We start from the raw sequence: 15,686 nt of genomic DNA on the forward strand, positions 1-15,686 counted from the left end.
ATTTAGCGTTGTAGATGGTTTCATTCCTCTAATTCTATACTATATTACTGCCACCCTGTGGAATAGTTAATGAACTAACTAAAACTCCAGATGCCAAAATCCAGAGACAATGACTACCTAGGGAATTGCTGTTCCCACCCACCCACTCCAGTCTGATGTTTTCCAGTTCTTTACATTTACAGTTCTTGTTTAGCTATAACTGTGGGGAAAAGGAAAAATAAAGTGATTCCTTGAAATAAGCGCAATTTTAAATTTAAGGCAAATTGCATGATCAAGATGTGTTATGTTTATGTTTAGGTTGTTCTTTTCTCCAAGTGGTGTATTTGCATGGTTCTACATAAAAGCAAATCAAACGACATGCAGACTAACTCAAAATATTTGATGTGTAGTCACACAAGCTAGACATTTCATCTCAAGTGTCAGTTAAGCAAATCACTTTAGACCATTGTCTACATCAAGGTAAAGTCAATTTTTGTGGAGGAAAAATTCCCTTGCCTATTCCTAGTAGTACTTTTATGATCACAGTGCTAAATTTACATAACACATGCACACTGAAAACTTTCCATTCTGAGTAAAATATCCCTAGAAAATTTGCTAAATGCTCCCCAACTAATCTATGTGATTTTAGCCTGATGTTTCAAGCATTTGCCTCCATGAAATTTTCCTTGTAGGGTCATATATGAGACGTATACAACAACAGATGCCTTTGACAAATATTTTTCATAATGCTGAAACCCAGATCTTAAAAAAAGAATAAGGTGGGAGGCTAGTATTGAATAAAGGTTGGGTTGGTTTAAAACAGTTCCAAGACTGCACACTTCCCAGAATTTAGTATCTATTGCAGTGCCTTTCACATAAATAGGAATATATATTAATGAAAACAAGTGACTGGCCAAATGAATGGTCTCTACTTTATAACAGAGGGATCTAGGACAAGCTCTTGGTGTCATGCAACATATAAACAAGTTTATTATAGTATATGAGAAGAGCAGAGCCAAGACCAGGCTTGAATTTTGTAATTTTGGCAGTTTCATTATACTTACATCAGAGTAAATTCTTACTCTTTTTATATTTCACAGACTTGTTAAATGGAGTTGAACAAACTGTTTCAGGCAAAATAAAGTGTACTTAATACAGTTATATTCATTTGTGTACTGCTTTAATCCTAGAGAATGAAAAAATATTCTACTTATTCTAGGCTCATGCTTAGTAACACAAGCGTTTTTATAAAAGCGATAATAATCCGGGAGCAGTTTTAATAAAATTAGACTTACAGCAATTAAAATTTGGACTTCAATATCAGTTATAAATATATATGATTTTGTCTTCAGTTGTTTCAAATAACTAGTTTTCTCTGAAAAGAATAATATAATTCCAATACTGGCCTAGTTTATCAGAGAAAAACTTAATTGGCAGCAAATTTGCTTGCTTAAAACATGCTACTGGTTTGTTTCTTACAATATACCACTGATTTATGACTTTACCCTACAGTCTTGACTCTTACTAATCTGTTTTTTATTTTGTTTTGTTTTGTTTGTTGAAGCCTAAAATGCTTGTCTTCAATTAAGAGTTTTCTGAAGCCACAGGGTCAATCTATTTTAAAAAGCCAGAGGAATTTCTTGTTTCCCAGCAGAATCCAGTTACTGGAAACTGTCACCTCAACAATTATCAGTTACCCAGAGTTCAAGTTTAATTTACAATAGGCAAGCCTCCAAAGAATAATGGACATGAGACTATGAAGAAAGTAAGCCAATAAAACTCAAGTAAAAACTTCAGCTATTGAAACATGTTAACAAAAAATGATGTCAGAGATGGGTTTTATTAATTTATTCTGTATACTAAAATTTTTGGCATTAGGCCTATAAAAATAATAGATTGGCCTGGACATTTTAGGGAAAAATTCTACAGTGGTTTCCATAATTCACAAATATATCAGAATCCAGAGGGTTTGAATAACTCACATCTCTAGTTTTATAGCATTATAAAATAAAGTGTCCAAATTCACCTTTAACAGTTAATTTATTTTCTAAAGTCCAACAGTCTGAAAGGTACTTGCAGCCCGCAGTTTTGATGACTCCGTTTAATCTATCTTGGGCTGCTGATGCTCTGAGGATTGTGTCCCTTTGGGGGAAAGTCTTGCCTGTTAACCAGAAGGAAGGCTCTTGGGTGGGCAAGTGAAGACTGGCATAACCACAAGACTATCCCAGGGGAAGAGAAAAGCAGTCCAGCCTGGTGCATTGTGCATGAGGTTATGAAATTTGGACTGTAGATCATTTATATCCTTGACACTGTCACTTATTAGCTGCATGACTTCCAGTAAGTTACTTAACTTCTCTAATCTTGATTTTCTTAATGTCCAAAATGGGGATGATGATGAAAAGTGGTGCTTATGGTGATAGTAACAATAAGTTTACTATATAGTTATTCCAGTAATAAATGAAATAACAAGTGTAAAGAGGTTTTAGTATGTGGACAATTATAAGCTTGATACATATTAGCTATGGTGATGAAGACAATGATGATGACAGTGACCACAATGTTGTCTCCTATGGGCAAACTACCAGAAATCAGGGAGGTAATATTTTCCAGTAGTGGAGCATTAGTCTTTCATATGTAAAGAAAAACTCAAAATATCCTTCTAGAGGGGCAATTTTGGCTCATTTTTTTATATTTGGCAATAACATCTAAAGAAAAGGGGCTAATACTGTCTAAATACCATATGAGGTATATTTGTGTGATATTTCCCAGGCTCTGACAGAGGCAAGAGTTTAATCATTGTCTATTTAAAACAAACACAAAGCAACTGTTAAAAAATTGGAAATAAAATGTAGTATTCACATAGGTTTTGTAGACCTGAACTTAAAGAACTGAGCTAATATTTCTGCCACTTTTCTTATATGAGGGTGCATATCATAGATAAATACCTGGGGAATATATTGGTATTTTTAATGTATTAGCTATAATTATTAAATCACCCTGACATTATCAGATTATAAGGAAGTGATTTGGGGTTCCCTTTCTCTCTGCATACATTTACAGTATTTGACAAAGCAGGAATAAGCTATGAGCACATTGTGTTTCCAAGCAATTTGTAGCTCTACAAACAAGCTAAGAATATCATCAGCTGAGAAGTCAGAAAGTAAGTCATACAGTGGTTTATTTCAGATGTACTTCTTAGGTAATTCCAAATATCTCACTGACACTAATAATGAGAATACTCATGAAAATCTATGTTTGAACTGATCACGATGAAGGCAAAGGTGACATCAATACAATTGTTTGTTATATAAACTTAAGTTCACTCCACTTTTACACACTAAATGATTAAAATGGCATATGCAAGAATGGGACATCTATATCAATTTTACTCCAGATTCCACATACAAGAAAAACATTACTGTTTCTAAAAGAAGAACAACACTATAGAGTTTTTTCTAACACTTATGAATACCTTATAGTTTATCTCAGGGGCACATTTATTGCATATTTACTATGTTCAACAACTATTTATTGTGCAGCTTTTGTGCACTGAGTGCTATGCTCAGCTCAATGATCAGTTTACAAAATAACACAATGCATGAAGCCTGTAATAGAGAGGTGGAGTCAAGATAAAAAATGAACAAATACATATTACAATAACCAAAAATGGTAATTCTGGAGAAAGAAAACAAAGTTGAAAGGGGGTGCTGAAATAGAGAATGATGAAAGAGTGTCTGGAGGAGAATAATCACTTTAGAAAGTCTGAGTGGGGAAGATGCCTCTGTGGAGGCACACCGTGAGCAAGGTCCTTACTCCATGAAAGAAGCAAAGGAGAGAGTCTTTTCAGGCAAAACGTTTTAGCACATTCAAAGTGCAATCCCAATTCTAGGTGGTACAATTTCACCAAGAAATAATTTCAAGTGCATTTTCTGCACTCGACGGTTTATATCATGTTAGGTACTTTGTGCTTGGGTAATAATCTTATTTCTCATTAGATTTGTTTTATACTATTAAATTAAGGACTCTGTAAAATGCATGGAAATAATATCACTCAAACCTGAAGAAAAAGTGCCTGATAAGATTTTCCTTACTTTAGGGAAGGAATTGTCAGCTTGTTTTTATTCTAAGAGCAACAAATGCTGTTAAGAGACAAAGGCAAATACACATACACACACACATCCAAGCCTGCATTTTAAAGTGATAGTATCTTTACTGACCAGGCCAATGCTACAGGGTCGTCTTCAGTCATCATTTCCAGCTATACTGAATCTATAGCATAATTAATATACTTGATTTTCATGAAAAAAGTTATAGCTCCTATTCTAAAGGTGGAAATTTTTTATAACTTTTGAAAGTGCCAAAATATCTGAAATTAAATTTTAGGAGCTGTGCATTAGAAATTGTGTTGAATATTTTAAAAGGCCAAATTTGAATATATCCCTCCATTATTATACGTTTGAACATTCCTCCCAAAGGTTTCTACTGCAAAGAAAAGTAGTAGAGTAGACAATGAAACAGTTCCCCAGGAATTATTTTTCCCATGATCTGCTGAAAAATTAATTGACAATTTTCACTCTAGCTATATAAAACACTTACACAGAGTCACCCATTTATGACTTGCTCTAGATTTTTACAGTCTGTAAATTATTTCCCTCTACTTTGGATCTGACAGCAAAATAAAAGAGAACTTGTTAACCATTTTTAACAAATTAAGAAATTAATGCATTTATTGTTAGATGATTATAATGTTTGCTAGGCATTCTTTTCATTGAAAAGTATTCCACATCCATCATGTGCTTTTTTTGTGTCTATCTTTTCTCCTCATTCAACTTACAAGTTATTTTGAAATTTTAATTTTATTAATTTTGAATGTGATTGCATTTTTTGAATGATTCTTAGAATTAAGCCAGGAATCAGAGAACTCTTTCCTAGCTAGCTGGGCAATCCTTAGTGTGCATTGTTAACCAGTCCCTTTGCTCTTATATAGCAAATCAAATATCTCTAAATTTGCTAGCACTGTGAATTATCTTTCAGCTATGTGTCTGGTTTTACTTTCCTTTATTCATTTGTTTGGATTCTATGATAGAGCTCATTTTAGTTTTGGCACCATTTTCACATAGGTCTCGAACACATGGGTGAACCCCAAGGAATGGCACTGCTGCAGGTAAGGATTAGAAAGTAAATGTATTTTAATCTGGAACAGCTGTGTGAGGAGATTAACATGGATTGTTTTAAAGCTGCACCTATCTATAATCAGGTAGATTAACTCTCCCACAGTAATACATTTCAGAAAAGAACCCAAACACTTTGTTCATTTTAGCCTCATTAAATTGGGCCATATATCTGCAGCCTCATTCATCAGCTCTCTGGATGTACCTCATCACACTACCTGGATTGCACTGAGTTATATCTGAGGCCATTGGGATGAAAAATGAGTGGAAATGGAGCATTCAGCAGCCATATTAATGCCAACAAGAGGCCTGGAAAAAATGTAGTATTCAAAATGTAGTTTAAAAAAATTTTTTTTTAAGCTCACCAGGCTTTCTTTATGACTTTGCAAACATGATATTTTTTAACTACAAGTGAATTTCTTTCAAAGCATGTTGTTAATAAAGTTACAATCAAATGTAGAACTTTAAAGAGCAGAGAAAGTTCATATTTTACTAAATAAATCAAATTTTATTTTTACACTTTGACCATTTGAAAGATAATGTTTTGTGTGGGTAGTAAACTTCTGAGTTGATACATTTATTATGTAGCTAATATTAATTTTGGAGGTATGGAATTGGTCTCATTCACATTCTAACAAAGAAAACTATCATTTATATAAGTGCCTGTGGAGTGCAAATCTCTCATTGTGAGAGTGAGTCTGGAATGGAGGGGGAAGTTAGCAGTGTTCCTTAATCCATCCATGCATTTGTAGCCACATCTGAAGACAGTGGAAAATAACTTTTGTACATATACACACTATTTAATAGTGTATACATATACACACAACATGCACACATATGCTGTTGGCATGAACAACGAACTATGAAATTGTTGTTGTCTTAATAAAATACAAATACACTCAAAAGTATAACTGAATTAAAAGGGGTTGTCTGTCATTATCTATTTTGACTATCAGTGGATACAAAACATGCAAATACCAAGAAATATGTTTTTGTTTGAACAAGAATGTCTCACATAAGATGTGGCAAACCATTGGGCTTGAAAGTAGAATACATATGAAATGAGGGATAGCAATACTTACAGAAATAAAATTCCTACTTGTCCAATCCAGAAACTTGTGCTCTGCATCTCTCTCAATCCCACCTCATTCAGGGGTGTCCATCATTTAGCCTTTCTCTGTTTTGAAACTGTCAGCTTTTCCTGTCCATTTATCCTTTCACTCACAAATAATAATGGTTAAGCTCTTCTTAAAACAAAAGAAATATGTATATACACATTTTTGTATATATGTGTGTGTGTGTGTATATACATATGTATGTTACAATATAGTATATAGTTCAAAGAACATGTTAAATTTTTATATTTATTAAAATGTCATGGAAACTACTGGCTACCTACTTAATTTTCAAAGTTGGCTTGGCATTAATAAAGGGTGTGTTTTCTTAAGCTAAGTGTGTGTCCTTAAAGTACAGCAGTCAAACTGTAAATAGACAAACCACAAGACTGTTGAAGTTGAACGAGACTTGATTCATTGGTTTTACAAAAGTGAATGTGAGATGAATCATTTATTATGTGGTTAATCATGTCACAAAATGTAACCTTTGTTGAAGAAGTTGAGTTTCTGTGAAAGAGGACTGGGATGAGAAGCAGTGTTTCAAGATAGTAATACTTAGAGTGGATAATTTTAGGATGAATCCATAAAAAAGCCTGAAGCCAGTAAATTCTTCATTTATCAAATTGATCAGAAAATTTGTGAAAATAGAGGGTAAAATACAAGTGCTTTCCTTATGACATAAAACCTCTCATATTGTTAACAGAAACACACACACACAAATACAAAACAAAACAAAATAAAAACTAAGGATATGTTTCTAAGATATGTCATTGTGTTAATCCTGGATGCAAATAGTGTTTTGGAAGAGAAAAACAAAGGAAATGATTTACAAATTTAAATGAAAACTATCTCTGCTATTATATATTTATATTCTTTTATTTAAATTTGCTTATTTGCTTAAATATTGTGTAGTCATTCCTTTCAAAATTAAGATAAATTTTAGGCACAAATTCTGATATAAAATTGTAAAACTCATTGCCTTAGTTAAGAAACTCTTCCTTTTTGTAGAAAAGAATCAAGTGTTGATCAAGATTCCAGGTGGTTGGTTTGGAGGATGGAATAATAAAATAACAGATGGTTTACCTAAACATATCTATTAAGAAATGATACAAGTGGGGACTTGCAATTATATGCCTTTATCTTAAAATAATAAAATATATTTAAAGCTATATTAAGTATAAGATGCTAAAAAAATCTTCCAAATGATCAGAATCAGAATAATTAGGTAAAATTTTGAGTATTTTATTACATTCATACAGTAAAGTTTTCTATTAAATTTATTATATTACATTTTTACTCTTCAAAATAGGCTAATGTTGGATTATTTAGAATACATGAATATCAAAGCACTCCTTGCCCCAGTTCTATTTTGTAATTAAGACTTTGTCCTTCAACAGAACTCATATTTCTTAATTTTTGTTGGATATTCCCAATTTATTTATTATCATGTACTGAGAACTATCCATGAATCTGTGCTTTCTGCTGGATGCCTAGAGTACAAAGTGAAAGGGGACTCAGGTCCAGTCCTCTACGACCTTGTAATACAGAGAGAGGACAGATGAGAGATTCCATGGGTAATCTTCAAAACCTTCATTGTTAATGAAATAGCATATTTTAAAAGTCTTTTGCTTATCAAAGGATTTTTGCATTCAATCTTTTTTTTTTTTGAAAGGAATTGGTTTTCAACTGAAGATGTGGTTTTACTGCTGTGAACTGCATTATTTGTAACTCTAAAAATTAATGTCTGAAGGGAATGTTCCTTTAGTATTATTAGAAGCTTTAATAATTAAATGATATAATGACTTTATCCCAGAAAAGTTTAAATTGTTCCTATTTTTCCATTCTTTCCTGGTTTCTCTCTTCTTACATTTTCTCATTCAGAATCTATGCCTAAGAATTGAGGAGGACCTACATTTCTGAGCTACTTACATTTATTAAATACATTAGTCATAAAATACTTGGAATCTCATAAAGATACTATATTTAGCTATTTCAGTCACTGGTTAATAATCCTTGATCCCTATGACTTTATAATTAGCACATTAATTTTTTTAAATTCAATTTTATTGCGATACATTCACATACCATACAATCACCCAAAGTGTACAACCAGTTGTTCAAAGTACCATCATATAGTTGTGCATTCATCACCCCAATCTATTTCCCGAACATTTTCCTTGTACCAGAAACAGTGAGGTAAGAATAAAAAGTAAAAGTAAAAAAGAACACCCAAATCATCCCCCCACCCTATTTTTCATTTAGTTTTTTGTCCCCATTTTTCTACACATCCATCCAAACACTGGATAAAGGGAGGCACACTAATGTTTCTAACCAAGAATATCCTGTCACCATCCTGCCCATCACTATCTCCTTAAAACCACCTACATCAAAATTAAAATTAAAATGCTATAAAATTACACTCACTTTTTTATCTTTGTTATATTTGGCAAATATCTCCTGAGCTCTCTCTTCTCCACCGTCCGTGAACAGCATGATAATCTTATTGCAGTTGGCTCTGGAAACATTGTACTGTTAAAAAGACAATACGCACATCATTTGTAATTAAAGGAGACATACAGCAATATGAAAAGAGCATGAACAGTTGCAAGTAATGAGTGAAATACCTGCTCAAGATGTTAGTTTAAGAACAGGTTCCTGGAAAAGGCCAGGCCTACTCTCACAGAGGGCCTCTAGCCCCTCTGCCAGGAATGGGCCCCAACCCCTATCCCCAAACCTCCCATGAAATGCCACTACCGATGAGGCCCTTTCTGACAACTATGCTTTAGATTGCATCTCGATTGCAACCTCCTCTTTGGCTTTAGTTTTCTTAACAGAAAATTTCACTCTAAAATGTATGGTATATTATATATTTGTTTACTGTTGGTTCTCCCCTGGAGAATATAAGCTCCAGGAAGCCAGGAGTTTGGTCTTTTTTGCCTAGTGCTGTTTCCCTGCCTAAGAGTGCCGAGCACATAATAACCACTCAATAGTTAATGAATAAATGGTTTTTAAATTAATAAATTATTTTGTCAATTTCGTGCCCCTGTAATTTTATAACACAGAAAAAGAAATAATATTAATAAAAAATGTGCATCCCTTTCCACATACATGTTCAGTCCATTCACAAACATTTCTTCTTTTTGTTCCTCCTTATTCATCCTATTTTGTTCACCTTGAATTCTAGAAATTGCAAGCTCCTAATTGATGCCCTAACATACAATGATCTTTCATACTTTTGCAAATGCTGATACCTATCCCCAAAAGAGCCCCGAACCGTCCCTCAACCTGACACACATATTTTAATCCTGAATGACTCAATTCCAACGGCAACTCTTCTCAAACTTTCGTCAGGGTTCCCCAAAGAGTCTAATACGGGACAACAATGGATCATCAGAGGGCCATGAAATTGAACAATAATTTTCGAAGCTGGACTCCATTCAGTTCTGAAATTATAATCTTAGCTTTTATTCAGTTCTGAAAATGTGTTTGCAAAAGTGCTAATAATAAAAGATCACACTAATTTATAAATGCTCAACTTCTTCAAAAACATCACCTCTAGTTCAGCACTGTCCAACAGAATATAATGCAAGCCCAAAATATAATTTTACATTTTCTAATGGCCACATTAAGAAAGAAAAAATAAATATCTGAAATTAATTGTAATAAATTTTATTTAACCAGTAATCTAAATACGATCAACTTAAAATGGAATCTATATAAAAATTTGAGATAACTTATATTCTTTTCTCCCACAGTCTTTAGCATTCAGGGTGTATTTTATAGTTACAATACATTTCAAATTCAGATTAGACATATTTCATATTTCAAGTGCCCATGTGCACAACCCTAGACTTTAAATGACTAATACTATTTTTAAAAATCAATAATTCTTCTGTAGTGTTCAAGATTATTGAAGATCTAACCTCTATCCTGTTTTTTTTTTAAAAGGTAACTCCATTTCCTGCTATAAAAATTAATGAAGACAACATTTTGCTTTATTAATGAAAAGATCTTATTCAATATAATATCACCCCATTGACTTGTCCATTAGAGCACTGGCAAAAAAAAGCTTTTAATCAAGCATTGTGAAAATACAAGTATTGACCTAAAATTCAGTTTGTCACATTAAAGCACAGTTCTTGTCTTTGAATATAACCTATCTGCAGAGTTGACTATACTAAAATTTACGTATTTATTTAATCATCAAAATACTTTTGGGAAATTAAAATTAATTTCTCTGATGATTTGTCTTGTTTAATCTTCATGTGTAAAATGGGCAAAATAACATATACATAAAGGATTGTTTTGTAAAAGTGATAAAGGTTTTATAACAGGACATGGCTATACTTTTTGAAATATGGGTAGTATTATCCTTATTGAATAGAAATATCACTGTAAGTTACACATTAGGCTTTGCTAATCATTGGAATGTAAGTGTAAATAAAATTATAATAACCTTTCCCAAGAAAGCTAGATATTAGGGCACAAAGATTAGGGGGGATGTGGGAAAAATAAAGGAATGCTTTGCTTTCATTATTATTTCTCCTAGAGGAGCCTCCTTAGGACTTGTGGTAAGCAAAGTATATCAAAGCAAATATTCAGTGGATTTGCAATTATCTGAGGAATCACAGAATCACAATTATACACAGCTGACTTACAACAAATTAAGCAAAGAGAAGAACTTGATTACTTCAATAAAAATACAATTAGTTGAGTTGGTAATTTACTTTAATATGGTACTTCATAACATGCTTTGCCTGTTGTATCCCTTTATGGAAATCAAATACGAACTTAATAGTATTTTTTTGAAAAATGCATTTAATATATTAGGTAACATTTTATGAAATGCTACCTGAATAACTAACTCAAATCTAAATCTAAGGTTTACTATGGGACTAAATAATATGTCTAATTTTATTTGATACTTGCATCAGTGTCAAAGATAAATCTTACAGGAACAAATAAAAACTAGAGAATGACACTGCATGATGTAAGAAGACTAGACATAGGTTTGAAAGAAAAAAGGATTCAATTTGGTATAAGGCAGCCATAACATTTGGGAAAACGATTTTATAGTGAAGAAATTCAGTACACAAGGGATGTGTGGAAGACTGAATATATGAGACTTACTGAGGGAATAACTGAGAACATACTAAAAATCATTTACAACTGTGGCAAAGGCAGCATGAGAAGCCAATAAGAGTTAAATCATATTTTATCTCAACTAGTAATCAAGCTGGGAGTTAATATGCTTCTCTAGTTAGACTGTTTTCTGACATAGTACATTAAGCTTGAGTTTCCTTATCATTTCACAATTAAAACCCGAATAGGATGGAATGAAGCAGAGAAAAATTAATACTAGAAAGAAAAATTAAAATGTCAAGATCTAGAAAACTCAATTATTGACTTGAGAATAAAGAAACTTTTATTTAAAAATACATATTCCTTTACAAGAGGAAGAATATATCTCAATCTAATGGTCAAATACATTTGAATTTCAAAATTTTGAGTTTCCATTTTTTTTTCTTAAAGAACATAGAACAATTAACAAACATACACATTTTATCAAAGTTAATTTCCCCTGAAAACTGTAGTGTTGAAATTCTTCATTATCCTGATACCTCACTGACATATTTAAATGTCTATTAAACATCACCACCTCAAACTCAACATGTCCAAAGCTGAGTTCTTTCTAACCTCATATTCCTTCCATCTAGGTTGATGGTCCTATCGTCCACCTAATATTCCAATCCAGAGAACTTGGAACCACCTTAAAACCCCCCTCAACAGTCCCTCCTTCCCCCCCGTGCAGATCAGCTACCATGCCACTCTCCTTAATATACCTTCATGTCTATTCCCGCATCAGGATTCTCACATCAGGATTCCCACACTAGGAGAGCTTCCTGACTTAGAACAATCTGTAGATGATGTCATTATCATACTATAAATTTTTAGTTTGCTCCTAAATACTTTGTGAACTGATAACCACATGGCCTTCCCATTTCCATCACTTCTCCTACATAGTTTATGTCTCAGCCATGTTAAACCACCTGCAATTCATTAAATGTGCCATGTTGTCTCATTCTTCTATGCTTTTGACAAGGCTATTCTTTTTACTTGAAAGGACTTTCCTAAGTAGAGTGTACTCATTCCTCAAAATCCAGTTTTCAAGGAAATGTCACACTTTCCTGACCTCCTTTGGATGAGCTGAGACCCTCCTCTCTGCTGCTCTGTGGACAATCCTATCCACAACCCTCTGATGTACATGTTGGGATGACCCCCACTGTATAACTGGGAAAACCAAGGTACAGAGAGGTGAGGTAACTTGCAACACATATCCTACAGTTAATCTTCTGAGGCCCTACTCTTAGGCACAGTTACACTATTGCTTCATCAGAGATACAAAAATGAATGATGGCTCCTGATTCCATGTAATTCAAAATGAAATGGAGGACATGACCATTTGAAAATAACTAGAATACATGTGAAATAATAATGTAACATGGGGTAGTAGGCATCCTGATGTCTATGTCTAACTGTAGACAGAGATATATGGTTCAGTGGAGTCCTCACTGAGGAAGGGAGTCCTGTTTGAGGAGGACCTGTCCACCTGCTGACCTTAATAGCTACCATTTGAAACTTTCTGTAAATTTAAGAACAATATAAACTTAAAGACATAAACTAGATGTGCAAAACTACACTAGTTCCAGCAACCATTTGATAATTAAAATGCAGGTTTACAGGAAAAGAAAACTAGCAATTGAGAAATAAGATAAATGGGACTTTAAATATGCCAGCTAAGATTGAAGTACTTACCCAACATTTAATAATTACTTTATAAATATGTTTATAAACATAGTTTGAAATAAATGATGGAAAAAAGATCAAAAAAAAGAAAATACACATACTGCACACCTTTAGAATTTTGGATTTAAAAATAAAAATAGTTAAAAGATTTTTATGGCCTGGACATACCTGCTTCCTAAGTAATCGAAAAGCAGCACCATTATCTAAACTTAAATAGCAGTAATTATCAGGATACGGAAAATTCAGATACAACAACTCAATATTAAAAGAGAAAAGGGGGTGCTTTGATACTTACATTAAGCAGCTGTTCAAAAGCAAAACTAAAGCCCTTCTTATAATCTGTGATTCCTTTTGCAGTGATATTATTCACTGCATCTTTCAGCACTTTCTTATTTCTTACATTTGCTTGGACAAGGTGTTGAAAACAGCTTACGTCCTGGGCATTGCTGTTAAACTAAAAAAGACAAAAAAAAAAAGAATATGTAAATTTTCATTGCAGCTGTGTTTTACATTTTGCAATCCAGTGCATTGCTTTCTCTTTCAAAAAGAAAAGGTGAGCAGATTGGTAACAAACAGAGCACCAAATTCCAGTGGTAATTTTCATCTAAGTCACCAACTGCTACTGCAACCCTGAGCCTGTCATGTACATTCCTGAAGCTTGGTTTTCCTGTTCATAAAATTTGGGATTTGCACTAGATGAAACTCCTTCCAGCTCTCAAATTTGATGGGAATTTAGACAAACCTCTAACTATATTCAGAAGCCAGAATGCAGATGGAAGTTGACATGCCTCTCACAGGAAAAGTTGGGTGGAAAAATTGTACACTGGATGACAGAAACGGAGCTTTTATAATTTTGAAATCTGATGATACACTACCTCTAAAATGGGGGATGAGAAAGAACACCAATCTGGAAGAATCAAGAACAACCGGGCAACTTTTGGAAATACAACTCTGGAGGTTATATAAGGAATGCAGGGGAAACATGAAGGCAAGGTAGTGGGCTGGCAGGCCACGGCAGATGGTTACGTGTTCTAAGTGATGAGGACTGAGCTACGAAAAGGCTACAGGAGGAGAGGACATTAACTCCAAAGAAACCTGCCCCAAACTGAAAATTTAAGAATGGCCACCAGCATTAATTTCACCAACCCTAGAAAGAGGATTCACATAGTTCATTGGATACTTCCATAAAGATAAGAAGAAAAGAATTACTTCAATAAGATCCAAGACACTGAGATGAATGGGACCATTCCACAATACATGAACCCTGTAATCTGTATATATTCACTCAGGCTCTCTGGGCCTGGACTGTTACAACTGCAAATTAAGAGTAATAATAACAAACTTGCTAGAAGGCAGGTACTCAGTAAGATAAAATGTTGAAGATATTTTCAGATCAAAACCATATAATTAAATGATGTTAATGGGTGAGTCACAAGCCAAAATATGAATTTTATAAGTGATTATATGCTCTTATAATGCACCAGTCTTTTTTCTCTGAAGGTCACTGAAGCATATTTATAAAGTGTAATGCACAATTCAACAATCTTTCAGGCAAATATTTACTGGAAGCTCAGTATATGCCAAGTATAATGGTATGTGATGTTATTGTGCTTTCAGACATTAACACACACACCATATACATATATAAGCAAACATACAGTGTTTACTAGGTGCTATGTGCAAGTGTTAATCATTTATTTCTTGCAAACACCATATGAGGTAGTTATTATTATCCCCATTTTATCCACAAAGAAACTGAAGCACAGAGAGGTTAAATAACTTGCCCACAGTCACACAGCTAATAAGTGACAGAGAGCCAGGATTCAAACCAGCATCAGGAAAGAAAAGTCTGTGCTCTTATCTACTCCGCCACAATGATGCCCAACATATTGCTATAAACTATGATTAGTTCCACAAAGCAAAATAATATCAGGAGTATCAGGAGGGGGGTCCTAATTTGGCTATGAGCAGTGAGGGAGGGATTTCTCTGAGAAATGACACTTTCTCTGAGTCTAGAGAATTGTCCCAGTGGAGAAGATGGAGGAAGAACATTCCAGGCAAATAAAACAGTGTGTGCAGAGGTCCTGTTGTGGAAACAGAGAGACTCTTTTAGAGACACAGAAATGGAGAGTTTAGCTGCATCACACGTGAGAACAAAGGTATAAAATGAGCTTGGGGAGGGAGGCAGGTACCAGTCCTGTGGAATCTAATGGAAATGCTGAGGAATTTGGATTTTCTTCTCTACATAATGGGGAGTCACTGAAAGATTTTAGGCCTCATGCAAAAGAATTTATGATTTTAACAGATCATTCTGGCTGGGAAATGGATTTGAGAAATCGCAGACTCTTCTGCCCTGAGGCTGGTTTGAATCCTGGCTCTTTATCACTTATTAGCTGTGTGATTATGAGCAAAATTTAAAGAGGGACAATGATTAGGAGGCATATAATGGCTTCCTTATTAGTGGAGATGGTCAGAAAGGGGGGGATTCAAGATATATTCTGAAAACAGAATCAATAGGACGTGGTACTGGATTGAGTATGTGGATGAGCAAAAGAGCAAGATGTGTTGCTGGTTTGAATGTGGCTCTGTATCACCTACCAGCTACGTGACTATA

At 33.9% G+C, this 15,686-nt stretch overlaps 1 protein-coding gene across 13 annotated transcripts in view; it reads right to left on the reverse strand.

Annotated features, from left to right (window-relative positions):
- Window positions 1-15,686, reverse strand: part of CACNA2D1 (calcium voltage-gated channel auxiliary subunit alpha2delta 1) — a 526,916-nt gene that overhangs the window by 68,160 nt on the left and 443,070 nt on the right. For all 13 annotated transcript variants that reach the window (XR_005217008.1, XR_005217009.1, XR_005217010.1 and 10 more), the window contains exons 11-12: window positions 13,368-13,526; window positions 8,690-8,794 (exon numbers count right to left, since the gene is read on the reverse strand). Coding sequence is in view for 10 of the 13 variants with exons in the window: in XM_037836528.1 (XP_037692456.1) it covers window positions 8,690-8,794; window positions 13,368-13,526 (264 nt within the window). In the remaining 3 variants the exon portion in view is untranslated. The remainder of the gene's footprint in view (window positions 1-8,689; window positions 8,795-13,367; window positions 13,527-15,686) is intronic.

This window comes from Choloepus didactylus, chromosome 5 (genome assembly GCF_015220235.1).
Source record: "Choloepus didactylus isolate mChoDid1 chromosome 5, mChoDid1.pri, whole genome shotgun sequence".
In the NCBI taxonomy this organism is placed as follows: domain Eukaryota; kingdom Metazoa; phylum Chordata; class Mammalia; order Pilosa; family Megalonychidae; genus Choloepus; species Choloepus didactylus.